Source organism: Acanthaster planci, linkage group LG09 (genome assembly GCF_054643075.1).
Source record: "Acanthaster planci isolate LZ-2023a linkage group LG09, COTS_SCS, whole genome shotgun sequence".
NCBI lineage: Eukaryota > Metazoa > Echinodermata > Asteroidea > Valvatida > Acanthasteridae > Acanthaster > Acanthaster planci.
In genome coordinates this window covers 20,041,586-20,053,263 of record NC_141785.1, presented here as the reverse complement: position 1 = coordinate 20,053,263, position 11,678 = coordinate 20,041,586, and the positions used below count along the sequence as shown (strand labels likewise).

The 11,678-nt window shown below is 40.0% G+C and overlaps 1 protein-coding gene across 1 annotated transcript in view; it reads right to left on the bottom strand.

Annotated features, from left to right (window-relative positions):
* Window positions 1–534: 534 nt before the first annotated feature.
* The window catches only part of LOC110985408 (MLX-interacting protein-like), a 40,359-nt gene continuing 29,215 nt past the window's right edge, over window positions 535–11,678 (bottom strand). The window contains exons 15-17 of the mRNA XM_087140924.1: window positions 10,093–10,216; window positions 9,668–9,797; window positions 535–7,655 (exon numbers count right to left, since the gene is read on the bottom strand). Coding sequence (XP_086997050.1) covers window positions 7,531–7,655; window positions 9,668–9,797; window positions 10,093–10,216 — 379 coding nt within the window. The 3' untranslated portion in view covers window positions 535–7,530. The remainder of the gene's footprint in view (window positions 7,656–9,667; window positions 9,798–10,092; window positions 10,217–11,678) is intronic.

The window sequence follows — 11,678 nt, the reverse complement described above, 5'->3', positions numbered from 1 at the left end:
TGACAGTATGCGGTTGAAATTCATTGACGACTGTTCCATGTGAAACTTTTTTAAAACGACTATTTCATATCACTTATCTCAAGAAAACTCCCAACACCAGAAATCTCAAATTGTAATTCATTGTACTTTTTGTCTGATCACTGGAGCCCTCACTTCTCCAAAGCCCAAGACAAAGAGTTGGAGCCGTGTAGTGGCTTTTGGGGAATATAAAAGGGGGGAGGTTAAAATAATACACTTGATTTCTTTCTGCATGTGTGACTTTTCTAAAAACTGCCGACTGCAAATTCTCACTTGTTTGGTAGATTCGTGAAGGATACGAGCTTTTCTTTTTGATAAGATACAAGATCGATGAGATTAAGTTTATTTCTCACATCTTGAGAGAAATAAAGGCATTTTGCTGGGAATTAGGAAACGAGAGGACAAAAAAGAGAACAAATTCCAACAAGTAGACTTATCAGAGGGAAAAGATGCACGCTTGGAAACGTGAGTTACTGTGGTCATAAGGATAAAACTTTAAAACAAAAAATCCAGAGCTGATGTGTGTCCACCTTTTCATCGTTTTTATTTCCAACAGATCAATTGTCAGCCACTTCTGTCCACAGATTGTGATATAAAATCAAGTTATAGCAAAAGAAAAATGCATTAATGCGAACAATGACTAATACATGCACTTAGTGTATAGTCTAACATAAGGTATATACATGTATATTGGGAGTGATATTACAGTTTACAGTGACAGGGCACAGTACTTGCTAGTTTGTTAAAATAAATATGAGAAATTAATAGGAATTTGACTGAGGCAGTAGCAACTTGTGACCCAGGCTTCTTGGCTATGAGACAGGCTTGACTGGGAGGGAATTTCTAAAAATCTATCTTGCTTTTGCAAATGACTGAAGTTTTAGGAAAGGCATTTGGAGACTTGTAATTTCATCTGTAACATTTGAGCAATGTTTGCCTCAATTGCTAAACATTTTCAAACAATGTTCATTCCTTAGATGAAAAATTCCAAATTAGTCATTAAAAAACAGAATTTTTCTGACAACTAAAACCTCAACACAGATCGGTTCATTTGCCCCCCCCCCAAAGTCCAGCCTTAAAGCGTGCATGGAATAAACTGCCAAATTGATAATAGCCTGGTTTGGAAATGGTGGCAACTGAGCAAGCAATGGCATGGCTTCCAAAAAAAAAAAAAAAATAACCTTGCCAGTTATTTCATGAATTCGCGACAGTATCTTCAAACACAGGCTGGTTGAGGTCGCTGATCTTGGGAATATAAGTCATTCCAAGAACGGTTTCCAAAATAAAGCCAAACCAAACAAAACAAAACCAAAAAAAAAAAAAAAACCCTGTCTAGCACACATTCATAATGTTCAATGCAAGGCTCTACGTCTTCATTATTGGTTTACATTGTTTAAATGTATACTCAAACATATCAACAACTATGTACATTCTCACTTAGTAAGTTAAATCCTAGCTTTTCAATATTGAGTAAAAAAAGAAGTTACGATGTGCGTATCTCCAGTTGGATATGCAGTGAACAGTTATGTATGGATTTCTTGTACATGTATTACATTTTTGTTTAAAAATGCAATCTACATGACCAAACTTGTGAGCTCCCAACTGGACCAAGAGAGGGTGCAATTTTCCAAGCAACGGAGGCTCTTTGGTCGGAAATGCACTTCCTTGGTTCACAAACGACTGTGAAATGCCCACGTTATAGTTTCGTTGCTACCAGGAAAATGAACACTTCCGGCCAACTTGGCTCTGTTCAACTGATGAGGGGTTGCTTGAGCAAGATACGTCATTGGCCACACAAACGAAACAACTCCCATAATTTCACCCTATACACTGCTAAACAGGTATTTGAAAAATCTGAAGTGCCATGAGTATGTGTGAGCTATAATTCATTGAAATGATAGTATGCGCATAGCTTCACAAAAGATTAACCTTTAACCTTTCACCCCTGCTCACATCACAATAAATTACTTATGTATTTGTAAAAACCTTAGACAATGACAAATTCAGGGAAAATTAAATTTGAAAGAAATCTTAACTGACTCCCACTCCCCTGAACATTTGGAAAACCTGATGCTTTGATCCAGAAAGAATTGTCTTACATGAATTTCTTCATTAGTGATGCAAAGTTGTGCTTGATCAGTGCACACACAATACGCAGTCAGGTTATAGTCATTCTGTCCTCCCAATTCACCTCTGGGGTCCAGGTTCGATTTCTGGCTCAGTCCACATGTGGATTGGGTTTTCAGTCCCTACCTGATTCCGTGGGTTTTACCCAGAATATTCCTCTGGGGTTTTCCCTCCCACCTCTAAACTGTAACTGCTTCTCATTGTCTCCTCTCTACAGGTTTCTTCAGGCTTGCGAGCTACAGTGCCTTGGGTGCTTTTGAGGAATCCTTGGTGACATTACCAGAAATATATAACAATAATACTCTGGACACTTTCATAATGAATGCATTTCAAAGAGATGTTAATACAGACAACTAGGACAATTAAGTGGCTGATGTTTAAGGTGAAATTCTCATTTAGACAAGAATCCTTTTCGTGAAATTTAAATTAATCATAAATATTGCAAATTTCTCAACATTAGAAGGCAAGGATAACTTAAACGGAAAGAGGGATTACAATTGGAGATGAGAGAATGCTGGATACAGGTCAGGAACAAATGCAAAGGCTGCCCTTTTCTCAACTTTGTATTGAAACAATCAAATTCACACAGAACCTGAAAATAATAATGGTACCCCGATGTTAGTCTTGGTTCGAATACCTGCTTGTTCATGAACACAAACCATCTCCAGCCGCAGTCACAATAAATTGCATTTTACACCACACACATCGGATCGCAGCACTGCGAAGGGTGTCTTGGACCCTAGACTACCCTGATGTCAAAGAACCGATTAAAATTCAGAATCATCTTGACAATATTATCACTAAATGGCTTTGATCTGCTACAGATGGTATCTTGACAAAAGAGTACACTTGATTTTCTTTCTAAATTTATTTGAAAAATTGGGGTGCGTTCCATTCACTTGAGGAAAAAAAAAAATTAAAGAGCAAACGGTTGCAAACTGAGGCACAATATCACTGATTCGCTGCATTTTGTGTACATCTACTCAAGGAAACTATGGCTCATTACATCTGAGGGGAGAGAAGCTTTCAGACTGCAGCACCTAAATTTTGGAACTCTTCACTGGAATCTGTGACACTATCGAAATTACTTGACACATTCAAGGATAGATTAAAATCATCTTTGCGTAGACAGGTGTTTGGTTAATATTCCTCAACTTACAATTATTGGATGTCTTTGCTTATTAGCGCTGTGAGTGCCGTTCACGGCGGATACTGGTGCTCTGTAAATGTTCATTGTTGTTATTATTATCATCTAAACAGAAAAATCATTTGTGACCAATCTGCAACATTGTGAAATATTTGCATTCCTCAAGTGAATGTAAACAAGCCCGACATTTTATTGGGTTCAGAGTAAATAAAAAGGTCATTTCCAAAGATGTCAAGAAACAGATATGGCCCCCCAAAAAAGTCTCTCCAGTTTCTGGTCGGTGTGCGTTGCCACAGACCAGCGTGTTGGCAAAATGAAAGTTTATTTGGAATAAAACAATGTCTAAAAGCTGCCGGACTTGCTTAATTGACTGGAATTCCGCTACTGCATAATTTTTATGCATTTTTGATGCGTTGCAATTGAGTAATATGTACAGTAAAGGAGTCCCTCTAGGCCCCTGTACATTTAGTCGGGCACTCTTTTTCAGATGACGTCTTTTCTGTATTACACATTTGCATCTGGGAACCAGACAAACATGGTGGTCTTGTGTCCTGTGTACATGTACAAGCTGAAAATGCTTTCAAACATTTAACAGGTGCAGGGTAAGAAAAAAAAGTTGCATCACCACACCACTTTTGGAGCCAGTTCCTGACCAGAAACCGCAGACATTTTTTGTTGGCCTAATATGCATAATATGCATTAACAACCACCTACAAGTTAACTGTTTAAAGCTTAACATGACATCTATTTACAAATTGTTTTGTTTACAATACATATTAAGTGCACACAAAATTCTTCTTAATATTTACACTTATCACATTTGTTCAATTACATGTAGTTTTCATTTCTACTGGGTTTCTTTAGGAAATACATACACGAGTGGGTAATTCTGTTTTACAGCAAGGACATTAATGGACCTGTTTAATTTGGGTACAAAATTATAGGTGAAGAACACAATCGAGTTAACTTAAAGATGTAAAGGAGCTGCAAATAACATGCAGAAGTCTGTGTTTACTATAACAACGTAGGAAGCCAGTTTAGCAAGTGTGATTTGTATCTTGTTTCGGATTTGTTTATCTCACAACAAGAAGTTGATGCCAGGTGCATGTAACTTTTCTTTTAACCCAAAGTGAATTGGATATTCAGAGGTAATTCACTCCAAGTCCAAGTGGAGAAGTCTGTGTTTACTATAACAACGTAGGAAGCCAGTTTAGCAAGTGTGATTTGTATCTTGTTTCAGATTTTTTCTCTCACAAGAAGAAGTTGATGCCAAGTGCATGTAACTTTTCTTTTTACCCAAAGTGAATTGGATATTCAGAGGTAATTCACTCCAAGTCCAAGTAAGGTCCAAGTAAGGGTGGCCAAAGACACTAGCATAAGACACAGGATGGAAGACAAAATGGATGAACCTTTTCAAATCTGTCAGCTATCATCCGTCACTATCACCGCTAAATTCTCCTCTTAAAAAAAATACATCCAACAGAATGATCCTGAGTATTAAACATGCCAGCCCCCGGAAAACAAAGCTCTTCAAATCTTTTTTTTTTCTTAGAAAACACCACAGTATTTCAGATATTTGACAGGAACATTTGGATAGCAAAAGGCCTTCAACGGTGTATCTTATTAAATTCCTGATTTTAGAGATTTCAATGATTACTTAGAAAAACCACTTGACAAAAGTCTATCATCTTAATGGCTAAACACTATCTCACTGAATACTTGCTACCCATTTTTAGCAATCCACTATCATAGTAAGAGAGCTAACAGGACAAATGTACGGTTACAGACCAGACTGTACAAATCATTTTTGTCATTTAAGTTTTCTTTTTTAATACTGCTCCATGTTTCGATGGAAATATATTTGCTGTTTCGAATAAAATTTACCCTCTTGTAAGTCATTAGGTTTCTTTTTGGCACAGAGAAAAAGCAATCCATGGACATTTCACCCCTTCCCAAAAAGTCAACCCCCCCCCAAAAAAAATCAAGGATACACAAAAAATTGAAATCATCATAAATAAATCACATGCAGTAACTCCACAGAAGACCGGAGGAGACTGTGACGCAAGGAGACTGTGACTTGTGTCACAAACCATGTTACTTGTTTGATGATTTTGTTTGTTTGTTTTTTGCAACAGATGAAAATTATACAGGGTGACAAAAGCTCTCACTGTAGACCCAGATGCTGTGGAATAGAAAGCTTTTACATGCAATTGTGCGGTGTTGCGTAATTTCCTTTGTTCCCGAAACCGGTTCAGTGCGTAGCTGAATGGCAGTGATATCTCTTCAAATGCAGCCAGATTAGCGTGCAGCGGAACTGTATCACTCATCACTGGAGTACTTTTGTCCCTGCTGACAATTTGCGGGCGCTGAATGCTGTAAACAGTGGTATACCGTTTCAAAATAATGACGAGTTACCTACGCTAATGCCAGCTGAAAAATGAGAGCGATTCCTACCAGCTCGGTTTTTGTTCCGAGTACGGTCTTTGTTACAAGGTCCAGCTCCTCTGTTCAAATTTGGGCACCCCGGCTATGCATACAAACCTTAAAGTACCAAGGTACCGGGAACCCCAGAGATATAAAGTAGTTGAGCCACAATATGTGAAATCGGCTGCTGTAATGCCTCTGATCAAAACCTTTGAGGCTTGAAAAGAGCTCAAATTGTAAAATTGGAGATGTTAAATTATGGCTTCTTGGAAAATCCTTGGCCTGATTACGGCCAGTAAAAACAGTCATACTGTACATGTCATATTTCCGGCTCACTGGTATTTCCAGTTGCAAGCCCACTCCTGGTGGGTCAAAGGTAATATACGCAAAACCTCACAAAGTAGGCTGTGCAATACAGACCCCATGTTATGACCAAAATTTGGACCAACTTTCCCCAAACCAGACACAAGGTACCAGACACAAGCTCTGCTTTATAATATAGCACACAAGTCAGTCAAATATCCGCAGCTATGGCCAAAACCACCATAATTTTTATCTTACAAAAATGCACCACGGATCAGCTTGAGTTCCTAAACCTAACCTTTATTCTTATTAATAAAAACCAAATAACTTAGCCTCCTACTCAGCCTGGTTTAGGGTTTGTACAGTGTTGTTTCTCTTCCCAGGTGGAGGTCAAAGATTCACAGACCCTGCTACAATGAACAGACGAGTTATTTCCAAAAAGAAAGGTTCCTATGTGCCGCATTTACATTCTTCTGTACATAGCAATCAATTGACATGTTTGTAACTGGGAACAAAAATGGTTCCTACAAGAATGCCGAGGAAAAATACTTACAACATTAGTTAGTGTTTGACTTGCTTGATCAATGATGCGTGAGTGGGCAGGTTTGCCCAATCATGTATGACCGTCTTAAAAGCCACTTGTCTGTTTACAACCAAGAAGGAAAGTAAAATAAGCCCCTTTCGCAAAATTTAAAAAAACCCAGACACCTTAAGTAAAACAACTTTTTGTGATCTGTAGGCAACACTGTCTCAACATTGGATGAGGTTTTTTTTATCCAATATGTTTCCCTTCTATCATTCAACCAGATTTTCAAAATTGTGGGCTACTGTCTTTTAGACACATTATGCGTTTTACAAACTGGATTCGTGCTGAGAGGGAAACTCGTCGTAAACTGGTTTTACCAACACACTAGAGCCTCTCCCCAAGGCTCAGCATTTTATACTTTTGCCACACTGTTCTAGAAGGGCTTGACAGGACATGAGTCAGAGTCAAATCTCAGACTGGAAAGATTGGCACCCCTTGCCAATACGGCTTCAAGCTGATTGGATTTCTTGGCTTGCTCCAATGCCGCGCACCTGTGTTGTCGAGACCATCGCAAGACTCCACAAGACCAGCACAAGACATCCAGCCTGAATGCAAGTCAGAAGCTATTCAAATAAACTGCAACGAAAGCATTCCTTGGTCAATGTTCACCCTGTTACGTGTGTCTGGTCTTGTGAAAGGTCTTGTGATGGTCTTAACCACAACACTGCCACGCAGACCATCTTCTCCTCTTTAGTTCCAGCCTTGGCCAAAATATCATTATCCACGGCTGGAGATAGACAAAAAAAAAAAAAAAAAAAAATAGCACAAACTTCAATCGTTATCAAAACCCGTAAATTCACACCCAACCTCTGTCTCTCCATTCTCAATCAATACTGGCTAACTTCAACATCCAGTGAAAACAAAGGCGGTATCTTTCAAAGCACAAAAAAGGAGCACATATGTTTCTTGTAGACCTTGCCGTCCTTTACTTGTCCCCTCCGCTGGCGTCTGTCTTCTTGCTCACTGCTTCGGCGGCTTCTTGGGGCACCTCTGTCGGGTTAGTGAGAATGGAGGTGGTGCGACCCAACAGTGTCAGGGAAGACAAGACCGCTACAAAATGGACAACAAAAATTACATGATCAAAATTTAAAAAAAAAAAAGTTCTGCCACACATATATTTGCATGATGCAACATTTAAATAGAACTAGGTTTGGTCCAATGACTGTGACAGTCTATGAAAGCACATCTCTTCTAATGTTCGGTTTTATCCAATGGAACTGCAGTAATACCGCTTGACCAACGTCAAGAGATAGCGTAATCACTGATGTGTGACGTGAATCAAACGTCCCTTGTGGCTGGGTAATCCTCTCCCAATAACTCATTTTAACCCTAACCTCCTAGGCCTTTTTTAAAACTAGGAATCATCCTCAATCCTCTGAAGGCCTCTAAATTGCATTCAGCCCCAATCCTCCAGAATCCTCCAAAATTTCTTTAAAATGTCATTTGGAGGTGTGCCTAACTGCCCAAATCCTTCAAAATACTCCGGCAATTCCTGTCATTATGCTGAGGCAGTGCAAATGGCACTCTTGGGCAGTTGATTCAAAAGAAATATCGGGCTGAATTTGTGCTTGACTTAGCACAAACAACATAAGGTCTAATCCACGACCTTCACGTATGGCATCCTTCGAAATCAGCCATGCACTTTTGCCATACACCCTGAATCCTCCAAATTCCTCCACTTTGCAGAGAAGGATTTTGGAGGATTTGGGAGGGTTAGGGTTAATCAACAGGCAAAGTTGATACATTTCAGAATAATTCATTGGTGTGGTTTCACTGATTGTTAAGAGTGCGTGGGTCTGCTTACTTGAAAGCCTCCAATCTTCATCTAACTACAGCAAATGAATGCAATGCATAAAAACGAACAATGGGGACAAAGAGGAACATATGAACTCTTGACCTTCACTGCTGCCGTGTGCCCGGTGCCCAGCCCAAAATGGTGTTGTACGCATTCAGATGAAAATTGAAATGTGGACTGCATTCTTGGCTCCATACGTGCATGAAGCAGCACAGGTACAGTATGTGTCATGCATCTACCACAGCTCTCATAATTGGTCATGCACCGTCCAGTGTCTACGGAATCCACTCTTTTAAATGGACAGTTCACAGTATCTGATAAACCAGTTAGAAAGTTTGACTTCCTCCGTGAGTAGATCTGATTTTGGACAACTGACGCTGCCCAGGGTTTGTGAAGAAAGTCTTCAATGGGACTGGACCCTGATTTTTCTTGACAGTGCCCAAATGACACTCTTTAATGCTTAACAGTCGTGTTTTCCGGCCTACAGAAGAAGCCTGGCGGACCGCAAACTTTTGCTTGCCTCCCACTTTGTTTAAACTCTGGCCACCACCTTTAAAATAATTGGTTACTATATTAACCACTTCATGCCGGGGCATTTTTCAATGTTGATGATGCTGGGCCGGCATGAGTATCATTTTCTCCATTTTCAAAATCCTTCGAAAATTCATCATTTCATTTTTACTGCTGACCTCTTTTCAATGGGGGCCAGATTAGCATGCAGGGGTGCTGTGTGGCTCATCGCTGCGGTGGTGGAGCGCTTTTGTCCCCGGTGGTAATCCGCTCGCTCTCAATGCCCCAAACCCTGGTATAGGGTTTCAAAACAAGGCTGCATTATCACCACTTTTGAGAGTGAAAAATGCCGGCCATGCCCAGCAGCCTGGTCTTTTGTTCGGAGTACGGTCTTTTGTTACAGGGCCCTGTTTCCTTTGTCCGAGTTCGGAGACCCCGGCCACCCATATAAACCATACGTCTCCGATCCCGGAGTCCCCGGCAGGAAGTGGTTAATATTCTGGAGTAGTTCAATCTGACACAAAATAATCTTGATGAAAAAGTGTTTATGAATATCTAAATTGCTTCATTACCCCGCAAAACAAAAAATACCCCCCCCCAAAAAAAAACTCCTTAGCTTTTAAATGCCCAGGAATGTAGTAGATATGAACTCTCTTTTCGGGGAGGATTCCCCCCCTCCCTAATTAGTTTCCATCAAGTTTAAAATGCACAACTCAGAAAACACTGCAATGAAACAGCGCAGGAACGGGACACTCACTGGGTCGCAGGGCAAGGAGGGAGCAGTGTTGGTCCAGCCAGCTGATTACCGTCCTGCAGAGTTCCTCGGTGTTCGATGTGGACACGGTCGCATTGTAGGATTCAAACAGTGGCCGGATTATCATGCTGAACTGTTGCGCATGCTCAGTCAAGGAAAGAGAGCACTACCAAACATGTCTGTTGGCAATTGGGACATACTGTTACCTGGTGTTGTCCTTCATATTCCATCCTCAACTTTGACACACCTCAAATCAAATTTCAATGCATTTTTTTTATCACCTAAACTTCTGATGGCATCTTGTAATTATGCCACCTCTTTTGTTACGTCATGAAAACACTTATACATTACATAAAAGAAAAGCATCAAATATTAAGTATGCGAAGCTTGAATGCTTCACTAAACTTTTCTTTTTTTTCAAAGGATACAATCCAAAACTTCCAATTGTGCTCAGTCCGTTCACGGACATAATCATCAAAGATGTCCCGCATGTGGTCGAATCGTTGTCTTGACAAAGGCACACCGCTGGCAGGAAGTTGGTTTTGGCTCTCACTGAAAGGAAATTACATGAATATTTCAAGATGAATCCACACAGGATGTCTGACTCCCACTAGGTGTGGTCTACCAAAGACCTGGAACCCTATCTTCAGGTAACTCCTCAGTGGGAAAAGCCAGTTTCTGTTAGAACTGGCTTTTTAGATTGGGCCACGCCCTGGTACACACAGTACCACACACAATTCCACACAGGAATATATGGTGACTGCACACCCTGAAGGCTTATACAGCAGTGCCTTCCGTACGCACAGGGCTTCTACATGTAGACCTTTAAGCAAAATCGCTCAACCAAATCTGAATTTTCATAATACTAATTTACAAGTCTAAGATCTAAAGCTTGCTACTCTACTGGGGCAGACTAATTTCTCAAACAGGGGAACATACTTAACACACAAAAAAACACTGAGAAATAAAACATGGCAGTAAAATAATTCAATTTCCTTTACTTTGTGACAATGAGGAACAGTTAAACACACTAGAGATCACTCTTCATTCGGTTTATACACCTCTATCACGGGGCCGCCATCTTGCTTTCCCGCCATTCAAAGTAATGTAACCAAACTGAGGCTGGAACACTGATCTCTATACACTGGATAGGCAGCTTAGCAGTAACTGTCTATGTGTGAATTGAAGTGACTGCGCCGCCATCTTACATGTGGGGTATTCAGCACAATGGCCTCCAACTTCAGTCCATTGATTAAGTGCATTTACGCACGGCGCTAAAGCCGGTGACTTCAAAAATGCCATTGTATTGAACAGCCTAAGATGGTCGCACAGTCGCTTCAGTTCGCAGAGCAAAGCTGCCTATCCAGTTTATAGAGATCAGTGGGCTGGAAGGAAAAATAGTTTTCCCCTTTCGTCAGTATGTGAAGATGCATTACTATTGCCAATGGGTCTACAGGGATCAAGACAAACATGGCAGCATCATGATAGAGGCTTATGATGTCATTTTGTCGAGACACAGGGAAAATGACATTATGTAAGCTCATACTTAAGAGCACCTGTATTGTCATTGCAGAGAGGCACAGGTTATTTTAATTACAAATGCTGGCTCAATGCTAATGTTAAAGATACAGTGTCCACAAAGCAATTATATAGTCAAGCAGCACAATTTTGAACATGTTGTAATGGACAGAAAGTGGATTACAATAGTCGATACGGTACATCACTAACATAACAATCAACATTTCCAAAGTTGGATAATAATATACCGTTGATTTTGCTGATATTATGCAAATGATAGAAAGCATTTCTAGATAATCCTGCATATCCAAATTCTGGTCCATAATGACCCCTAGATGCTTCAATTTCGTATATCTCCAACAAAGGTATAAACTTGAGGGATTTTTGTCAAAGTCATAGGAGTTCAAAAATTGAAATATTGGTTTTATCAGTGTTGAACTTCAAGTAATTAGCAGCCACCCGATATTGAATGTTAGCACAACATTTCTCAGTAACA